Source organism: Passer montanus, unplaced genomic scaffold (genome assembly GCF_014805655.1).
Source record: "Passer montanus isolate IOZ18808 unplaced genomic scaffold, ASM1480565v1 scaffold108, whole genome shotgun sequence".
Classification (NCBI taxonomy): Eukaryota; Metazoa; Chordata; class Aves; order Passeriformes; family Passeridae; genus Passer; species Passer montanus.
Window position 1 is genome coordinate 1273867 of NW_024357392.1, and position 21393 is coordinate 1295259.

Consider the following 21393-nt stretch of genomic DNA (forward strand, 5'->3'; position numbering starts at 1 on the left):
AAACAACACTATCTCTCACTGGGTCCATCAGAGTTATTTCCTTTCTTCCTTTTCTTACTTTGCTTCTTTTTTCTTTTTTGGGTTTTTAACTCAGACTCATGTTGTTGTCTGTCATTCCATTCTCAGCCCTGTCTGTAGAGCTATCCACTGTTCTGGGTGAACACAGTAGCTCATTGCATTCCATGCTGCTGAGATGAAAATCAGAGACCAGAAAAACTTAGTTTTGTGGTAGATCAAGTTGTTGAGAAAATTCTGAATCCTCTGGGATCTGTGTCTGATTTTATTTTTGCAGCTCAGCCAAGAAATAGCAAAACGCAGGCAAGTGCCTGCAACTTGCAGGTTTTGGCAGTCCCTGAATCTAGGTGAAAATGCTTTGCTTCCTGCAAAAATATCATGTCTCCATATAGTAAAGGTCACTTTTCTGTCAAACCACTAAATGTTGCTTTAAGATTTCATTGACGTAGAGAGTAGTAAATTTAGAATAGCTCCAGGGCTGACTTTCCTCTCTTGGTAATTGGCAAGCAGGTGAAAATGTGTATGGATAAGGAGGAAATCTCTTAGAAGTTGGTGCTGAAAGAGAAGATGCTTTCTTGGAGGAGTTAGACACTGCTTAAAATTAGATTTAATTCCAATTTGGACCAGAATTTAAACACTGTAGTCCTTCAGTAAAAAATGTAGGGGTGGAGACCAGTGGGTGGGAAAACAGCTCAAGATGGTCTTATTGCCAAGAAAAGAAGTTTTGTAGTCAAACCTTCCTGACAGTAAGCTGCATGCTTAAAGTTTGTGGGATTGACAAATGTCATGAAAGGGATGTTCCCACAAACACAGAAAAGAGATGTTCCCATAATCCCACAAACTTTGTTCCTGCTGGAACCTGCTGCTGGCCTGATGTAAAGCCTGTTTTCATACTTGATGTTTTATCCATTTCATGAGCATATTCAGGAAAATCCAGTGAATTAGCATAATATATTTGAGTAAAAGTAAAGAATTCATTGAATCACCACCTAAGACCTCATAAAGGAACTGTGACATTTCCATTTTTTCCATAAGGAAGAGAGATTTTGTTGTAGGTGGTCTCCTCTTCACAGCTAAGCAGTAAAGCCACACAGTGAGCAGGAACAAAATGGGTGGGAAGTGCCTTGACTTTTAATACATCTCAGGCAAAAGCTGTTTTAGTCCAAACTAAAATCAAAGCAGTTCACTACAATTTAGGGTAGAGCTGGGCAGCAGCATCTCCCTCCCTCAGAAAGCCACTCCTGTGAGCACAGAAATATATTTTAATAGTATATGAAGAGCAGATAAGAGATAATCTCACCTTTAAGTGTTTAGTTCACCTCAAAAACCTGACAGCTGGGACTGGCTGTCTCCCTGTTCCCTCTTGATCTGGGGCATGTGAACCTGTTCAAGACATAGGTAAGTAAAAAAGAGCAGCCAACCTATTTGTGAGTGAAGAAGAGAGAATTTTAGCTTGAGAGAGCCCTGAGTGCGTGGGAGCAGTTCTCATTTGTGCCCCAGAGAGAGAGGACAGCTGCAGACAGCCAGGGAACAAGTAAGGCTTGTGTGGAGGACAGCAGAACAATCTCCTAATGCCCTAAGTGTGGTATCAAAATGTCAGCTTCATGCTAAATCTCAGAACATTTCTGAGCAGCAAATCTGTCTTAAGTTGCCTCTCCAGAATACTGGAGTCCCAAAATGTTTTGAGCACTATTGAAATTGCTTCCCCCACACCCCCCCAGTCTTCTTTCTTCTTTGTAATGCTCTTTTCTCCCCTGAATAATACTTACATGTCAATTAAGCACTTTACAAGTCACCAAGGATCTGGTACTTTAAGCTGTTGTCTTTGCATTATATTAAATTTTCTCTAACTCATTTCCTTATTTTTCCCCTGAGGGAAGCCCCTAAACAAGCAGCTCTTCAGTGGACAATAAAACAATTTGAATGGCAGCCATCCAACCTGGCCTTTTTCTAGGTAAGTGGTTTGGGTATGCCTAAGAACCAATGAAATTTTTATCATTCAGTTTTGTGTGGTGTAGCCAAAGGGGTTTTCTTCTGAATGGGGGCAGTGGGAAAGTCAGGTAAAAAGGTGATTTCTGCTGTACCCCCACAGTTTTCCACTGGAGGTTAAATGAAAGGGCTCCCCCTTCAAATTTTCCATTGACTGCTTTTCTCTGCCTCCACCAAACACTTTGTTGTGCCTGCCTTGCTGTGCTGAAAATGTCATTACTTTCGTATCACCAATGTTTACAGGAGGTAAAAAAAGAAAACCCTCTAATTGTTTGAATCAGGAGGGCTGTGAAGCTGCTGTTAACAGGAAAGGAAGTGCCTACATGTTCATCTCCTCTTCTCTGGAAGCAGGAAGGATGCTGTGCCCTGTTAACCTCTGCTGCACAGATGGAGCATCACATCCCTGCCTGTGCCTGCTTTGGGCATGGCTGGTGCTTGGAGTAGCCCAGCAGAACAGGAAATGCCCAGGCTCAGAAGAACTCCAGTGAAAATATTTGTGGTTTGCATTTTATTCAGGGAATGCTTCCCAGAATCAATTTTCATCTTTGGTCACTTCTCTTAGCTCGTGGAATGGCATAAAGCACCTGACCTTAAAGCCTTAACAGTCCTGGCTTTTCCTTGTCCTGCATGAGAATGAAAGTGGCTATTCCTGGTGTCCCTGGCAGAAACCACAGTGGTTCTTTGAACAGGTGATGGGTAATAAACCCAGGACTCGCACCCATGCAAAGTTTTAGTTTAGCCCCGTCACTGTTGAGCTGACAGATGATGACAAAATGACAGCCATGCCCTGAACTATTTCCAGTCCCATTGCAATTAAGCATGTTGATCAGTCCAAAGGTGAAAGCTGTGTTGGAGTGCAGTGGAAGCCAAAACCATAGAAGGCTAAATTCACTGTATTCTGTGTGAATGCATTGCTGAGTAATATTTCATGCTATTCCCTTCTTATTCAGTTATCCAGTGGGAAAAGCATTTTTCTTCAGGGGATTACCTCTTGGCTTTGATTTCTTTTGCTGCTTGGATTTGAGTATGTGTCACTCACCTCCCAGCACTTTGCTACTGAGCCTTTGCTGGGTTTCCAACATCACCTGTTGAGGCTGCTCAGCTTTTTATAAATACTTATGTAAAATTAAACAAGAGGTCAGGGTAAGAACAAATGACTGATGTGGAGCTGAGTGTATAGGATGCTGTTCTGAGAAGTGGAAGATGTTGGTGCTGTTGCATTTTTTAAAAAATCATTTTATGCAGGCAGCCAGTAAACCTGATCTCTTGTTGGTAAATGTGTGAACCATCAAACTGAAGTAATTAATTTTTGTCTGAGAAAGTGACAGTAAATGCTTCATATAGAGGGGAAGACTATTATTGCAAAAGACTGGAGAAATCATCCTGCATCTCCAGCAGTTAAAACATTGATCCAGGAGGTACAAACACAATTAGACTCCCTTCAGAGAAAGGCAGGGGAAAGAATTGGACCTTAGTTTCTAACATCCTGATCCTAACCCTGGCCTGTTGTTTCCTCTGTTATAATTGCAAATGCCTCCAGAATAGTTTTGTTTGAACAAAGTGCAGTGAATTGAACATGAATTTGCAAATGACTGCTCTCTGTGTGCATATGAGGAGCTGAGTAAGTGCTTTGACAGAAAAGATCCATCCTGCTCTCCTGAGCAGCTGAGATATTTCTGCTAGGAGGATGGAAATAGTCTCAGGGCAGTTAGATCATGAGTGTTACAGCAGGAATCTCCTAAAAATCTCAGCAGGGTTTTTAGTCCTCGGTGCAGAGCTGCACAGGTTTTGTTGTCATCAAAACCGAAACTGATACACCGATCAGACTTAGAGATGAGTGTTTTTCTGAGCTTACCTATCATGAATCTTTCACTTCTAGGTAACAGCACGATAATTTTTATCATCTGTGAAACTTGACTAATCAACTCCTGTGTGCAGTGGGCTATAGCCTGGAATGAATAGTAGATTCTTGAAATAGTAGATTCTTGAAAATGCTGCATCACTTCTTGTCTGGTGAGGGGGAGACATTTCTGAAGCCTTCACCTCTATGTGTGCTCTTCCTCAGAATGAAAATCAGATATGATAGGGTGGTGTTTCTGGTCAGGGACAGAGCTGAATGTCACTGCTGATGAGGAGACTGTAGCTGGTCAAACTGAGCACTGATTCTGTAAGGGAAACCTTTAGAATAAATTCTAAATAAAAATACATTCCTAGAAATGGCTCCCTGACCTATTTGGCCCTTACAGTAAATTATTTTGCTTCTAGATTGATGTTTGTGTTCTATTCAATTGGAGTTGATGCAGCTTTTCCACCGTGCTCGACCACCACTTTTCCCACAGAGCAGCTCTTGCTGACGCGTGGGCGAAGCGTTGTGTCACTGTTCCGTGCTAATCTGAAGAATGAGAGGGAATCCTCTGTGGTCTCTTACAAGCACTGCTTTCAAGTAGGTCTGTGTGGGCTGTGTTTGAGAGAGATGAATGTGCACTCAATGGTAGAATGACTTTAGGAAAGGGGTTTCCCTTAAGCCTGGGGTGTAGGTTAAACCTTGAGATATATATACACAGATACACTTTTGCCTCCAAACCACTTAGTTCTCATTTGATTTAGACAGCCTTTATGTGAGACTGGGATGTCCTAACCTGGCAGTGCAGAGACGGACACCTTCCCTAAATATGGTGAGTAACATCTGCATTCGTTGGAAATTTGTACTGGTAGGTCTCTTCCCAGCCTCAGAGTGAAGTCATGTGCCTCTTTTCCCTTCTCATCTACCAAAAAGCCCTAAAATTCAAAACCTGATATTTTAAAGGTTTGTTTTTTCCTAAGTGGCTTTGTAATTTCTTTCTACTGTTTATATAGAATGACTATAGGAATGTTCTTTTATTTACTCTTCCTGAATAAAGTTGGACAATGAGAAGTACAGCGATAGTAATGGAAGTATTGCCATATATGTTACTGACTATATTAAACAGGTTTTTTGGGGTAAATTTAGTGCTGCAAAGATTCAGTGTGCCTATACTGGGTTTGACAAAAATCCCTCTTTTTTTGATAAGGTTTCTGCTGAGAACTTGGCAAGTTTCATCTGTTCTATTGAGTTTGGGATGTTCCCTGAGCTACTGGCCCTGCCTGGAACAGGCACAGGATTCCCTTAGGCAGTTCTATCATTAGGACATCTACTACAAATTACTTTCTATAATCCACATAGCATTTGAGAATGGGCTAGTTGATATTTTGCTTGCCTTGTGGCTGTAAATTGGTTTTAAAGCTGCACCTCGGAAGTTTTTATGCATCCTAGCCTTGAGTAAGGAATACTTGGAGCTGCAGTATTACAGCCTCCTTTTTCCAGGGCCTGTGTTGCTTGCTGCCAGAGGGCACATTTCTGTTTGTGCTGTGGCAGCTGTAGGAGTTCCAGACTGTTCTATCTCCCTCCCAAAATGAAACAAAAGTTCTCATCTTACCTTGGCTCAATTCTGGATCCTCGTGATATGCTGCTGGCAGAGTCCGAATTTCTGGCAGCGGCACTACCACATATCCAGAATGGGGGGGGGTGCTGGAATCTGTGGAAAACAACATATGCTTCTGAGTTGTTTAGGACTGGTGTTCCTGCCAGCCAAGCAATGCCAAGTTTTTGCTACTGGCTGCTTGCATTGTTCCTACCTTTCTGTGGGCTCTTCTTTCTCCTTTGGTTTTTTGTTGGATTTTTTTTTTTTGTCATGGGTTTTTGAAGATTGTTTGGAGGACGTGAACCTTACAGAGCTGCATTCCTCTTCTAAATCAACTCTTCTTGTCTTCTCGCTGTTAAGTTTCCCTTCTTTTTGGTGCATGGCTTTTTGTAGCTGGGGCTGCCGGTACCTTTTTTTAACACGTGGCTCCTGTACTTGGAGCAATCTCCTTTCTGCTACTCTTTTATATCCTACCTCCTTATACTGCACAGATTTAATTCCAAAGTCATGGAGTTGATACTTCCTAACTTTTATCTCTTGGTTTGGATTATATGAGAAAGTTTCATCCTTTCCTGTCAGGACATCAGTTTTACTGCAGTGACAGCCCTGTTAAAAATTGTTCAGCAGAAGCCCCACATTCTGGGTGCTATCAATGAATATCATAGTTATTAATCTTGCTTTTATCCTGCAGCATTTTTCCTTTTCACTTCTGTATTTTATCTCTCTGAAAGCTTCCCATCCATGCTTTGGTAGTGAATAATAATAAAAAAGCATTTTTGCACTGCATTATTTACAGTTGACATTTAACAAATAAGTAAGTACTTTTGTCCCATCTTGCCCACCTCCAAATAATTTTTTGAGCAAATTAAAGTTGGACACAGATAATGAGAAAATAGCATTGAGAAGGTATTAATTGTTGAGGGCTTTATTTTATCAAAATATTATATAGTTTTTAAAAAATTAATTTGTATTCTATTAACCATTTGCTTCCACAGAAATTGTGTACAGTAAGTGTGCTCAAAGTGTTGTGGACTTTGTACCCAGACCTCTGCTCACTAATTGGCTTTAGCTGAACTGAATATTTGCCACGAAGACAAGATTTCTTCTAAATGTATTAAAAATGAGGAGTCTCAATTTTGACAGGAGAAGTACTGAGGCTGTTTTGAGGTAGGCTGTGTGTGACTTTGATGGCTCAGTGAGATGATATTTGCAACTTCCTCTGGTCACTTCTTATGTGACTCTTTTGCATGTTGGAAGTGTGGTCATGATATTTTTGGCACTGAGCTCGTGTTTTGTGGCCTTTCAAATGAGCCTGTATGCTTTAAACTCACTTGTGCAGGTGCCTGTGTGGAGTGGCTGACATGGTGAGCCAAATGTAAATGTGTAAAATGTAAAACGTGTGTCACCCGAGGCTGAGCACAACTGTGGTGGCTTTTTGGTGTCATTTGTGCAACTGATTTCAACTTTAAGAAGGAATTTATGCTCATTGGGGAATCATCTTCTGACTTAGATCTTCTCAAGATCTTCAGTCCAAAGATGTTTAGAAATTTGCTTTGGCAAAGTGAGAAACATACCTACAAATTTGTTTTGTCTCAGTTCCAATTCAAGAAACAAGTGTTGTATTGATTTTTAATAAGTTCCTGTTGTTTAAAGCAGTGTTTTGCACTCACCACTGACATGAATTTGTGTGTGTCAAGAGGAGCATTTTCACAAACCCAGTATGGGCGAGCATAGCCCACACTGTTTATCAAGTTGTGGATATCACAGCTCCATGAGAGGGCATCTGGAAATTAAATTCTTTCCGGAACTGCTACTCAAAATCTACCTTAATCGAGGAGAATTGTCCTTAATATGGAGATTAGCTTAAGGTATTCAGCACTAAATCTTCCTGCCTCACACAGGGCAGGTACCAGTTTCATTTTGTCCAAATTAAATTAGGCAAGACAAAATTATATACTCTAGGAAACTATCTACTTTTTATTTTTGGCTAAAATCAAGCTTTGGATTTAAAATTTTACTTAGGAACTGTCTTATATTGAAGTTTCAGCACTTCATCAGGAAATAACAGGTGGAAGAGAAAATTGGCAGATCTTGCTGTGTTTGTGGCTTTTTCTAGGCAGCATTTGAGTGTATGAAGCTGCATTTTCAGCAAAGGGCAGACAGCCATGCAGGATAATGGCTGGCTCAGGTGCTACTCTGAAAACCAAACCTGAGAAATATCTAGGTAGGGGGAGACGGCAGAAATGTTCTATGCTTGATTTCTTCATGCCAAAAAATATTGAAGGCTTTATTCTCATTTTTTATTAGTTTCAGTGAGTGTTGTTTAGGCTCTCTTTCACCAAATGCTCTTTTATTTCTGTGGTCGTTCTTCCATTTTGATCACATTTACTGTAATAATGCATTTCTCCCTCCCACTCCACCTACATGACAGCCACACACAAATAATGTGTAACCTGCTGGCTTGTTTATCAACAGCACTGGTGATGCTGTTTGTTCCATTTAGTTTTGGAGCTATTTTGCAAAATGGGTAATGCTTAAATGAGGTAAATTTAATCAGCCTGGCTGTGACAGGCCCTGCAACTTTCACAACAGAAAAATGTGTATTACTGGAAAGGTAACTTAATGAGTGGGTTCATTCCTTGTGTGAATTTTGTTAGCATGTACTTTAATTTACTTGGCATATTGTTTCTTTTCTGTTCTCTCTACTGGGACAATGTCTGGCAATGGTGGTGATCTGTAAAATTGAAGCATGGAGTTGAACTAGGCAGGAAAACCAAACCAAACAACACCTTCCCTCTTTTCTGTGCTTTTAGTCTGGCTCATCTCTGGCATTCATTTTACATTGCATTGGTACAAATATTTGCTTTGGTACAAATGAAATAAAAGCGAATTACTGAGCAAATTTGGGTAAAATGAGCAAGGGTTTTGAAACATCCGATGCTTCTAAGCTAGAAGTAGACTTGGGGAAAGAAAAAGAGAATGGGGCAAGAGCAGTGCAGGATTTAACATTTACAATAAGGATGTTTGTGAAAAGCACTTTGGAAAATATTTTGAAACACCAGTGTGATGAGTGCCTCTCTGGTTGTAATCAATTTTACAGTTAAGATTCCATTAGAATTAGTGAGTCTCATTGTCTTTCTTGAATAATGTAATTTTTTTCATCCCCAGATGTGTTTTTTCAATGTGGGAAACTTGTTTTTAATGCAAATTAATACTCCGGCCAAAAAAGTGCCTTTTTGACCTATTCTGGGTGTATCTCCAAAATACTTAGGGCTTGGAGCTGTGATAAATTTGGTGGGTGAGCACCAAGGAAATTCTGCACACTTTTTAACAAACATTTCCAATTATTGCAAAACCCCATAAATCTGTGAGCAGGGCTGATTCTGTTTTACTTCAGGGTGTTCCTGTTCTTAAAAGCCTTGACAGAAAGCAGAAAATTTATGCAATTCTGGGCAATCCTTTACATGACCATTACAACCCTCTCTTTTACAGAGCCTTAATTCTTTGAAGTAGCTGAATTTTATCCATCTCAGCTTCAGTCTGCCAGATCTAATAAAAACCTACAGCATTACATTGCATATTATGGTTGTAAAAACTTCTGGTTGTCCTAATAACAAACACTTGCATGGGCCACGAGGACTGGGTCGCATCTCTTTCGTTCAGGTTCTCAAGTGGAGGTTTGGATTTCAGCTGCAAAATCTGCATATGACTAAGAGTCAGGAGACCTGCACAACGTCCCCCACCCCAGCAGCGTGAGCAGCAGGGCTTCTGGAGAAATGCAGGTTTATGCTGCCTGGGTGTGCAGCTGGGCCATGCAGGGATGTGGGACTCGTCCGCTTTTAGCAGCTTTTTCTGTGTTTCCCTGGCTCAGTGGAGCAGGAACACAGAAAACCCAGGGTGCCCTCACTGCAGCCCCAGAGAGCTCCCCAGCAGGGCCCCCAAATCTGTCTCACACTGCAGAACCAGGAAAGAACAAAATAACTGAATAAATATATTCTTGTTCATTCACCACTGCTTTTCTCCTTTCCAGTTTTTCAGTATGTTGCTTTCTTCTTACATGATTCTTACCAACATGGGTGTCATATTTTCAATAACTTTTAACCTGCATCCCTTTAATGTGGGCTGCAATACTGTGCCCAACTTGGAAAATACATCTGAAACTGGTGAAATGTCAAAGCTCAGTGGGACAAATTAGGGCTGGAGTAGCAGTCTGAATTCTCTAATGTTCTGGGTCAGTTTTGGGTTTTTTCATTCTGCTTCCTTTTAGTCATTTTGCTTTATTTTTTTGTTGTTGTTGTTGTTTCAGTGGCAGTAGAGTGTTCATTCCAGGTCAATATTTTTCAAATTTTATATCTAGTCAGACACATGCAAGCCAAGTTCAGGCCCTCCAATGTAAGGCTTAATCCTCACTAGTCCCCCGTGTCTGCTGCTCCCATTGAAATCAATCAAATGCAGCTTTCCATACTTCAGTGTGATTGTGTTATGATTAAACAGACACTCATAAAGCTCAGAGAAGCTGGAATCAGGTTTCACATGAAACTGAACTAACTTTTTTTTCTTAATAGGATCCTTGTAATTAGTGATTACCAGATGCATTTAGAACATGTGAAATGCCTGCAGGAATTGGAATTAAGAAGGGGGGGGGATGCCAAACACCTCAGATCTTCTGCTGGCAACCTTTCATTTTAAATTTCTGCCTTGCACATAGATGAAGCAGCATGGTTTCTATAAAATGTTCAGCTGTGGTTTCACATTAAGTTGATGTTACCAGTAAGGAGAGTGACTTGTAATTGAAAACTGATTTGCTTATAAATAGCAGGTTTAGCTCTGGATGGCTCCCCTCTTCATTTCAGTGGTCACCTTGCTGTCCTTAAGATAGGTCTTATGAAACCTGTCAATTTTCAGTTCTAGCAACTACCATAATGATGTTGTTTGATCTAAAGAGAAGAATAAGTCTTCTGGGCTCCTTTTCTGATGAATTAGAGGTGTCTGAGGAAACATACCCTGAGCTGTCACCAGCCTGCAGCACAGGAGCAGAATGATTCCTCTGGACAAGGTGATGTTGGGTCACTCTTTGTCCAATCTTTTCTCCCACTTGAGAGGGAGATGTGGTGATTGCTTTTTTCATGTTTGGAGGTCTAATTCAAAAATCTCCAGTTTCAAGGGATTATCTTAAGGCGGACTGCTTATTGTTACCCTGTAGCAGCCCTGTTCTCTGGGAGCTTGGTTTGGGATTTTTTATTTGTCTCCCTTCTCTTTGGAAATACAGTGCTGGAGAGTAACTTGCCTGACCAGAGGGAAGCTTGTTAGGAGCCTGTGGAGTGCTTGAACAACACAGTCATTCTCAATAACTTACATTTGGCTCCTTTTCTCTCCAAGTGATTTAGATCAGAGTCATTACTCAAATTCTCTTAATTTTGGAGCAGTAGTTTTATTGGGCACTTCCATGAAGCATAGGAATTTTTTGGACAATGTGAGGACACGCTTGAATTCTAGAGTATGAAAAAGTAATTGATTCTTCTAGGATGATTAGTAAAAGCCTTTTTTGCAGCCCTTCCAATGTTCCTGCAACTGCTGGCAGCTTTGCTCCTTGGGTAGATTTTTGTCACTACAACCAGAGATTGTTGCTGCTCCTGCCCTTACAGAACTGTCCCTGACACAGTGGTGGACTTAATAGAGGATGGTGCTGGGAAGGAGGAAGCAGATTCCTGGCTTGCTTGCCAACCAGTTGTAGTTTAGGAAGAATAAAATAGAAATACAAGACACTGTTATCTGTTCCCACTGTAATTGGATACTTAACTTTTTCTTCTTAGACTGTTGCTTTTTTTTACTTTCCTGTTCCTAATAGATTCACTGTGAGGAGCTCAAAATGAAGAAGAAAGATGCAGAGGATTGCATGGAGCTGTGCCCCCATCAGTGTGTCGAGATGGAAAGGTACTGTGTTAATGTTACATGGAAAAACTTTGTTAAAATTTTTTTGAGCACCTGCAGTTTCACAAAGTAGTATTAGTCCTACTGATGACACTGACAGTATTAAGTATGATGCAGTGAGTGTCCTCTGCCTGGCAGCCTCTACAGGCAAGGAGCTGACCTGACTTCAAGAGCTGTCTGTCCCCTGTCAGCTACTGTATGTTACATTTCCTGGCTGCATTTCCAAATGGTTTTCATCTGTCTGTCCTGCTCGTGCTGTTAGTAGATCACTGCAAATACCTCAGCTCTGTGTGGTAGACACTGACTCAAATGAATCATGGGCTTGTTTTCCTCCAAAGGCTCAGCCCAGCTGTGAGCCCAGCTCAGCAGGGCACTGGTGAAGCATCCCCATCCTGGCCCAGGCTAAAGTAGGAAGCAGGATGGGCTGCTTGTGGTGATTCCTGATTTGAAGAGAGAGGAGTGGTGTCAAGTACCAGTTAAAAATGTCAGCTCTGTGTAACTGTACTGCATCTGAGTCACAGCTTTCCAGAGGAACCAGCACGTGGAAGATGTGAACAGACTCGTGGGGCTCCAGCTGAATGTGCAGGGCAAGCAGCCAGTCCAGAAGGGGCCATGGGAGGGAAACCATTCCAAAAAGGCACGTACTGAGGCCAGCAAAGTGCCCTGAAAGGGGCACAACCTTCTCTAGGCATTGATCTCCATAGAAAGAGTGAGCACTTGAAAACATCTCTATTTGCCTCCCTTCATGTCCTTTCAGCTTTCAGTTCTTTCAACACGTTCCTGGCACCTCCCCACAGCTTTCTGCATGTGTGCCTTTTAGTGGGGGGGTTCATCTGCTCAGACAGCACGTGCTGCTTGGTGGCTCTGCTTGGCCAAGCTTTCCAGTTGATTGATTTTCATGGCAGAAAATCAATTCCCTTTCCACTGGTGATCCACACGCAGCTACGTGAGGCCTTGGGGCTGAGTCTGGGTGACAGTGCCCCACTTGCTGCCTCTCCAGGGAGACAGTTGTCTGCAACTCACTCAGGGCTCTTTTGAAGCCTGGGAAAGTTGGTGGAAATAATTTAATTGGCTTTCCTGAGGTTTGAATGCAGCCCAAATGCTGTCCATCAGGAAGACAGTCAATGTCTTGGTAGTATAATGAAGTGGAAGATCCAAGTGAAAGGGGGATGATGCTCTTTTTGGGAAACTTCCCAAGGGACAGGAATATCCAAGCACAGAGCGAACAGCACCGTGTGATAAGTAACATCATTTGATGCAAGCCAACAGCCATGGTCGTCTTGCATGTTGCAAATTTCCTGAGGGGAGTAGTCAAACACTGAGAGACACTGTGTGCCTGTACATCACTAGCTTTCCTTCTCCTCACTGAGCTGGGTGGGATTATAGGTGCTGCTTCACTTAATCACTGGGCCTCCCCCCTTTTTTTTTTTTTATGGCTTGTTTTCAGAGAGAACCAGATGTGTTTCCATTAAGAACATGCCCCCCTTTTGTTGTCATTTGTGTAATTCTTAAAATTAAGCAAAAGTATTAAGGAGTAATTGTTTCTGCTCACATTAACAGCACACAGCTTCTCCAGATGTGGCATTTGACAGCCCAACAGCTGCTGGCTATTAAATGGGCCTTAAAAGGCCCATTCCTTTGTTGTAAAGGGAACAGAAGTGTAGGGACGTTTATGGGGTGAGAGGCAGATGTTTTGGCTACATCAGATTTGAGGGAAAGTTTTAAGTGGTTTCTCTGCTATGGTCACAGTGCATGTTTTAACCCCTATCATACACCTTATGGAGCTCTCTTCTTGGCACTGGGATGAGATTATTCCTAATCCCACACTGACCTCTGGGACAGAGCAGTTCTGCCAGGTAGATCTCAGATTGTACTTGGCTGGCTTTCCAGCTATGCTCTTGAAATACTGGATAAATTTTTGGGGATGAAACTCAGGATGAAATATTAAGCTAGAAACAATTTGAAATAATGTGTTGCCTTATTTCCACCCCCCCCCTCCACCCCCCCCAAACTCTCTTTTCAAGTATCTACTCATAACCATCAAAGGCAGGTGTGCTTTTTGTGTTTGTCCCAGCACAGTATGTTTTATGTCAAATAAACTATTTTTTATGGTGGTACATGTGAGGTGGAACATGGAAGGAGTGGAGCTCAATTTCAAAAGTTCTGGCTTAAATTCCCAAGCCTAAACTTTGAGTGGAGTGTTGAGTACTGGAATAGCACCACTGGTCCTTAGGGAGCTGCACCATTTTTTAACTATTCTCTATCAACTCAGAGTCTGCTAAACTTCTAAGAGCTCACAGGGCTGCAAAATTTTTTCAGTAACAGAAGTATTTTTGTCTTCTTGGCAAAATTTTATTCTTCCTATTTCTTATTAGACTGGAAATTCTTTGCTGTTTTTTGGTCTTAACTGGAGAAGATTTCAATATAAAAAATCCCAATGTATTTGCATGAAAAAAAAATCTAAGAGTTCTACAAAACTGAATTAAAAGAGAGCAAAAGTTCTACAAAATTACATTGAACATAAGAGAATAGGCTTGTTCTACGCACAGACTGTCATTTTAAAGAATGATATCCCTATTTTTATTCTTAAGTCTATGTATAGTGCAAGTTAGATTAAATATTCTGTAATTCAATCTGATTCTTCTCCTAATTCTACAGGCCTTTTACTGACATGAAGACTATTATCATAAATAAGAGAAATATTAGCTGAAACAATTTTTCTTGAAATTTGGCACATTTTAAATTTATCTGACTAGTTCTTTCTCCGTAATTCAAATGCAGAAATTTCTTTTTTTTCATGAATTTACTTCCTAGGCTTAGCCAAGCAAGAATCCTATATCCCAAATGCCCACCCAAGGGGATAAAGCACATGTTTTACCATTAAGCTCTGGAATTAATTTCCCATCAAAATATGGCTCCATGGTGTTGGCATCTGGCTGTAAATCCTGGCTTAAAGCCTTTTTTCACAATTGTTTATGGTGTGTATTTGTGCTTTCACCACCACAAGAAAATGACCCCAGCACACCAGCCTTGAAATTAACATTCCAAATAGAATTCTCTGGCTTTGGTATTAGTATTGTGCAATAAATGCCTCGGGACATCTTGTAGGTATGTCCATTGTTGCCAAGTAACTGCTATGAGTAAGGAATAATGCCAATTTCCAGTAAAAAGCGGGGAAGGCCAAGAGATGCAAAACTAGGATTGTTATGGAGCTTCTACCTTCTTATTTGAGGAAATTCTATTTTTCAGCCTTCAGTGTATGCTGCTCAAGCCCAAAGCATAGGGCTGATCATGTTCTGGCTCTCCACTTAAAAATGGAATTGCTGTAAAAAGTATGCAACCATTTATAAGCAAACAATCATTATTACTTAGAGCATTATACTATTATAAATAATATCAAAAACTATAAATAGATAGGCCAGTGGAGCCTAAAAACCGAAGTGGTGCAAAGATGTACCATGGAGCAAGAAGTAAAAACCATTTTAAAGGCAGCAAGTTGAACACAGTGGAGAAATGAATATAGCTTTATTGGAGTGCACAGTGAAGTTCTGCAAGGATATGATAACTTGAAAACCAAAGGGACACATTTCATTTTTTATTTTTGGAGGACATGGCTTTTTTATTTAGATATGACATGGAAATTGTGAGGAAGGTTGGGCTCTCTTCTTTCCCTGCAAGCTGCTAAAACTTGTGCTGGGAGGCCAGCTTCCTTCCCTACATCTGTATGTTCTGCTACCATGTAAAATATTTTAACTAAAAAAAAAAAAGGAAATTTTGCAACTAACCCGAAGTTTACTAAGAAGAGTTAACATTCTAATCTTTTATTGCCTCCTGCTGTAATCACAGCTTGCTATATGTAGTTTTTATATATTTGTATACTTTAGAATGCTTTAGCACGTAGAAGGGATATACTTTGTCTTGTATGACCACAGAAAAATGCTTTTAATATTTTCTGAAGATTTTGATGGTGCAGAGATGTACCTGTGAACTCCAGGAAACCAAAAGCAGTTTTGGAAACTGTTCTGTGCAGAATCTGAATGCTGTGTGCCCTCTAGAGCTCTCTGGGGGAACCTCAGGTAGTCAACTGGTCCTGGCCTGGGGTAGTTGCTAATCACGAGTCCCTTGATATATTCCAGCACTGAGAGCATCTGTGTGCTCTGAAAGTCCAGATTCCAAATCACATCTACACAGCAGATCTGATTAATGTTCTAGCTTACCATAAATGTATCCTTCTGATTATCAAAGTGGCTGATAATAAAATGCAGATAAATGCAGTAATAGTTTCGCAGTCTAAAAATGAAGTAAATTTCTGACTTGGATTATGGTCTTCAAACACAGAGCAGAAATTGGTGTGTAGAGATCTGAGCCTTTTGTAGTTCTCTTTCTTTTACCCAGGCACAGTTGGGTCCTGCTCTTGCCCAGGTAAGTCCAGAAAGAAGAATGTAGGGAGAGACAAGGGTAGGAGCAGCCAGAGGTGGTTATCATTTACAGCTACAACATCAAACTGTGGTGAGCAGAGGAATGAACACTTCCTGGCTGAAAAAAGATATCAAAAGCCATGTCCCCCCCCACCTTGTTTATGGTGTATTTCTCAGCTTGGTTCATGTTCTGACCTCAGGAGGTTGTGGTCACACATCTCTACTTGCAGTGGCTGAACCAGCAGCAGAGCTGAGTGCAGCCTGCCTTAAGCATTTGCTGCTGCACTCCTGCTAGATTGCTGCTCATCTTTTACTGTCCCCAGGTCTGCACCCAGGCATTGTTCCTTTATTCGGAGTATTTTTTTCTTAGGCTTCGCTGCTTCATTTGGCCTAAAATACTTCAAAAGCACTGGCTACGCCTCCTGAGCTGGGGGTGAAGGTTGTGCTGGTAACTGGGGGTGGTAAATTGCAGCAGCGAGTGGCTGCTTCCGTGCTGTGGCTTTTCATTTCTTCTGAGCAACCTCGGAAGCAGCAAGGGCTCTGCCCAGGGCATGTGCACCTCTGTTGCACAAAGCTGTCTCAGATGGCATCAGGAACTGGAGTCCAAGTGGGCTGGAGGTGCTGTTTTCCATGGAAGTGCACTTGAAAGTGCAGAGTGCCTGGCTGCTGCCTGAGGCGTGGGAACCTCAGCACAGAATTGCTTATAACAAGTGCCCCTTGCCCTGGCTTATCCAGGATTTTGCAACATTTAGCCAGCCAGAGAAGGGCTGGATTTCTGTTGCAAGGCTCGTTGCTCTCCTGCCGCAGCTTTCTCCTTGGGCTGCCACACGGTGCCCGTGCTGCTGCTGGGGCTCACCTGGCACCCACGCACAGCTGAGCCTTTGGATCCTGCAGCTGCAGTCTCCTGCACCACCGTGCAGCTCATGACAATGTGCCTTGGGAAGGTCTTGCTTTTAATCCTCATGGCGATGAAAGTGCAGCTTATCTAACTGCCAGCAGCAAGTCAAAGAAAACCCCCACCAACTCCAGAATTTCACTAGCCCTTATTTGCTACTCTTGGTATTTTATTTCCTCTTGGAAATGATTTTGTATCCAGGCTTAGTGAAAATACATTTCTGCTACAGTCTCTGTGTTTTAAATATGGAGCATTAAATGAATCATTCTATGGTATCAGCATGACATTCACCACACTTATTTACTCTTATGATTAAGATAAATGGGTTTGTTTCTTGGGTAATTTTATCCATTTTGCTTCAAGAGTTTCCTCAGAACCTGCGGTTCAATCCCTGAGGATTGCCTGTCTAAACTTAAGGAAGTATAATTGACAAACTCCTACAGCTTTCAGTTTTTCTGGTGGTTCAAATAAAGAATTCTGTATTTTCTGTTGAATTCAAGAAGTAATTTTGCTATTACAGGTTGGTGATTTTTTTTTTGAGCCTTGCAGTTTGCTTTCTGGTCACGCATTACTTATATTTAAAATTGGTTAAAGTTGATTAGGCAATGAAGTCTAAGCTTGCACAAGAGATGAAGCTTTCTTGATAACTTGGGTTGATCAAGGAGATTTAGGGGCTTGTGCTAATTGTATCTCATTTAATTATCTGGAAGTCACTTTCCACCATGACAGTGTATCAAGTGAATCAGCCCCAGTTGCAAATTTGTTCTGTGAATTTGGAACAAGCCCTTATGTGCACCTAAGTCCTGTATGTCTTTAGCAGAGAGACAGAAAGAAAACAATTTTCCCACCAAAAAATTATAATTTTAAATGTTCTCAACAGACCATTTTTTTTTTCAAGATGTGAATGTTTTTTAAAGGAATCTTTAAGGGAAAAAAATTTGAAAATGCATGTCAGGTGTCTGCTACAAAGTGTTAGAGAAAACAAAATGTGCCGTCTAAAGACTTTGTGAACTTTAAGACTTTTGAACTCAAAAGACTTTGAGCACCTGGTTTTGCAGTTCTAAACCTATTCAACTATTCTGATTGCATTTTTTTCTGAAGCTGAATTTAAAATTCTTGAAACTGTGAGTGAGGTTTAGGCAGTCTTCATATAATCCCCAAAAGGGTCGACATGGATTTTGTAGGTAAAAAATGGTAAAATTCATAAAGGCTTCTTGTGTAAGCATTTGAAATTGATTTCTGCCAGAAAGCACTTGGAGATTGTGTGTCACTGCCCTGGTGCTCTCTGCTTGTGTTACCAGGAAGGAAGGGAGCTGGAGCCTGGTGGAGGACCAGCTCTGTGTTCTCACATTCAGAATAAAGCCTCAAGTTCTGGTGGAAAGTTTAATATTGCTTTTTCTTCCCAAGCAGGTGTGAAAGCAAAGAGCTGGATGTTGAAATAAGGAACCTGATAGGGAAGAGCAGCACTTTGGAGTCCTGTGAGGACCCCAAACCTCTTGCCCAAGAGAGGCTGAGCCCTCAGAGAACTTCGTGTTCCCTTAAGGTAATCACAGTGTGCTTTTGCAATGTTTGTCTGCCAGGAAAGAATGTTCAGGGGATGTTCTCTGTGGGACTTGACTGTGCATGAAACTTTAGGATTTCTGAAATGATGCAATGAACTTGCTACACATTTTTTTTTCCTGATATAGCTACTTTCTGGTATGAGGAAGACTGACTGAGAAGGTGCATTCTATAGTGCTTTGAAAAATCAGCTAAACCCTCTGATTATTATCCTGTGTCAAACCCTGTAGCCAGATGTGCCTTTTGGAAAACACAGATCCTTGGAGCTGTGTAACCCCCAAAATACTGTCACTTTTGATGCATTTGGAAGTTCTGATCTAGCTGGGATTGAGGGACATACAGACCTGTGGAAGTGTCAGAAAGGCTTTTAGATGAATAGGAAGAGAGGAGAAGGAAAATTATGATGATTCAAACCCACACTTCTGTGGTATTGCAAACAGAAAATCGTAAGCCACCTGCTAAGGCGATTGTCTTTGCCTGCCGTGAAGCAGCGGTTAACAAGCCTGACAGAAACTTGTTCTGGGTTTCCCTCTCAGTTTCACTCCTCTCCCCTGAAACAGCGAGAATAGAAGGAATTTCCCCTTTTTCCACAAACTGGGAACAGGAGGAGGGAGGGGCGCAGAGGAGAGGAGTGATTAAACCGTGAACGATCCCTGCAAGGGCTGACACCCTTACCTGTGTGACTCCAGCACGGGATGGGGACAGGAAAACTCTGACGGCTGCACGCCGAGGCACGATGCAGGAAATCGGTGAGGAGCTAAAAGGGAGATGACTCTCTTCTATGAAATCCGAAATTACACACGGCTCCTTTCAGATGCAAACCGCCATCCCCAGAATGACTCATGACCTCGGGGCACGGAGCTGGGCCGAGCCTGAGGAGACGCCGCAGGGTCAGAGCAGTGGGATTAGAAACGGCGAGGGAGAAGCCACAGGGAGGGATGGGGATTCCCGGAGGCGGGGGAGAACCAGCGGGGCAAAGCGCAGGGCAGCGCAGAACCAGGCTGTGAAATGACAAGCCACAAAGGATCCATGGAAACACCGGGTTCCACAGGGGACGTAGGAAAGGATCTGGGGGATGTGGGCAATGTGAGGAGGAAGGAGAAAGGATGTGCTCACCCGGACCTTTTCTGAGGGGTGCTGCAGTGCTTCACACAGGACACCGTGGCAGTGTTTAATCTGCGGTGCTTTTATGCTCTTTGCATTTATAGCGCTTCTTGCCTGTAAAATGTGTATGTGTATGTGTGGTTTTCAGAGCTTAAAGAGGGACACTTCATGATATTTCTGCACTAGACATATGCTGGCTGTTTCTTATTCATATTTCTAAGCCCAGCAACTTTTCACTTGGCTGGCGATTGAGCTGGGCTTCAAGGGAGTGACAGCTTGACAGTCTTGTTGAGCTTCAGCAACAAAGGTGCTAGGAGTACCTGTCTTCGATTGTGGGTTTTGGGAAAGGAGGTCATATTTTTAACACCTAGTAGACTTTGTGAAGATTATGAAATAATATTAAAAAAAAACAAAAAAACAAAACCCCACATCAGAAAATAACCGTTTGTGAAATTACACTGATTAGGACTTAAAATGAGGGGCAAATGAAATGTGTAAGAGTTAAGAAAAAGTTAATAATGAAACAAAAGTGTACCCTTTCATAAATGTCAGTCATTCATCGGGAAGTTATTTGTCAGAGACAGCAGGTCACTTTCATTCTGTAACTTTTTTGTGGAGTGAAGAGTACAAATTGCACTCTGCAGAAGGGCATTTCCATCTGACCTTAAATCACTTTCAAGACTAACCTATAACTGTCTGTAAACAAATTCCCCTTTTTGCCAGGATTTTTTTGCCATAAAAATTTATGAACTTCTGTGCACATCCTTCAGTCAATGATTCCTTCAGTTCCAGCTTGTCCTGATGCTGCATTCTCCATCCCAGGAAAGGGAATAGATTTGCATTTTTTAGATTTGCAAATTGTCATCCAATTATTTTCACATGGAACTTGGATTTTCATCAGCAGGCCTGACTTTGCAAATGCTTAAGTACTTGGGAGGCTATGCCCTTATGGTTACTGGAGAAAGGAAATCCTGAAGCAGGAGCCTATGCTTAAATATTTTGATTTACTCTGAAACCATGTCTTGCTCTAATTTTATCTGGTTCCCACATATTAAGGCACAAATTTGCATCTGCACCTATTTTTCTGTCAGAGGGAGCATGTAACTGAGCAGCAAAAAAGGCTGAGGCTGACACACTTACTGAAGGGAAAATCCCTTTCTAGCACACCTCTCTGGTGAGCCACAGGGGCCAGGCTGGGGCAGGAAGAGGCAGATTCTTCTTCTGGTTCAAGAGCCAATTTTATTCTTCAGCTAAAATCTCTCATTTTTTACCACTTTACCATTAGCCTCAGAATGGGAAAATGGATATTGTGGCAAACACCCCTGGCATAACAGCTCCAGCAATAAAGCCAAAAGCAAAGCTCAGCTGAAACATAAGCAAAGTGAAGGCTCCCCAAAAGCCACCAAATTTTAACCCAAGTAATCTCAGAGTTAATCTAGCTTCTATAAGTCTGTAACTGAGCAATAAATTTTAAAAAAATTCTAACAAAAGAAAATCCCCAGCAAAGCTCACAGCAGATACATGACTAGCTAGGAAAAAAAAAAGTCTTGGCAATTTTGTATGATTTTGTTATCATCAAGGAAAGCCTCACATTTGCTTGCATCAGGCCTTTTAGTGATTCTTGGTTTCACTGCAGTTACTAAACAGATAGAATTTTCAGAAGTGAGAAATGGTTTTCATTATCTAAATTTGAGTGATATTTTGTAATACTGTGACACAAGTTGTTCCCAGAATTAAGATCCAGCACTCTGAAAATGAGAACTTTTATCATCTTGTGGTGCTGAGGCTTGTGAGAGGGTTCAGTACTGGCCACAGCTCCAAGGTTCTGCTTTTTCTCCCACTGCAAACTTCCCAAAGATGCCTGAAAGGCCTTTATGCTCAGGAAGCTCAGGTTGTCCTAGAATACAAACTAAAATATTTTTCATTTTTCAACAGGACATTAAAAGAAAACAAAACAACAAAGCTGCTACTAATAGAAATTACAGAGTGTCATGGAAATAAAATAGAAATTGAAAGAAGCTTCTAGGTTGTTTTAAGATGC

The 21393-nt window shown here is 41.5% G+C and overlaps 1 protein-coding gene across 3 annotated transcripts in view; it reads left to right on the plus strand.

Moving 5' to 3' along the window:
* Window positions 1–21393, plus strand: part of TNIP3 (TNFAIP3 interacting protein 3) — a 48460-nt gene that overhangs the window by 4222 nt on the left and 22845 nt on the right. For 2 of the 3 annotated variants that reach the window (XM_039722841.1, XM_039722860.1), the window contains exons 2-4: window positions 4612–4679; window positions 11293–11378; window positions 18099–18231. In XM_039722841.1, coding sequence (XP_039578775.1) covers window positions 4677–4679; window positions 11293–11378; window positions 18099–18231 — 222 coding nt within the window. In that variant the 5' untranslated portion in view covers window positions 4612–4676. The remainder of the gene's footprint in view (window positions 1–4611; window positions 4680–11292; window positions 11379–18098; window positions 18232–21393) is intronic. The other variant, XM_039722850.1, reaches the window with a different exon arrangement.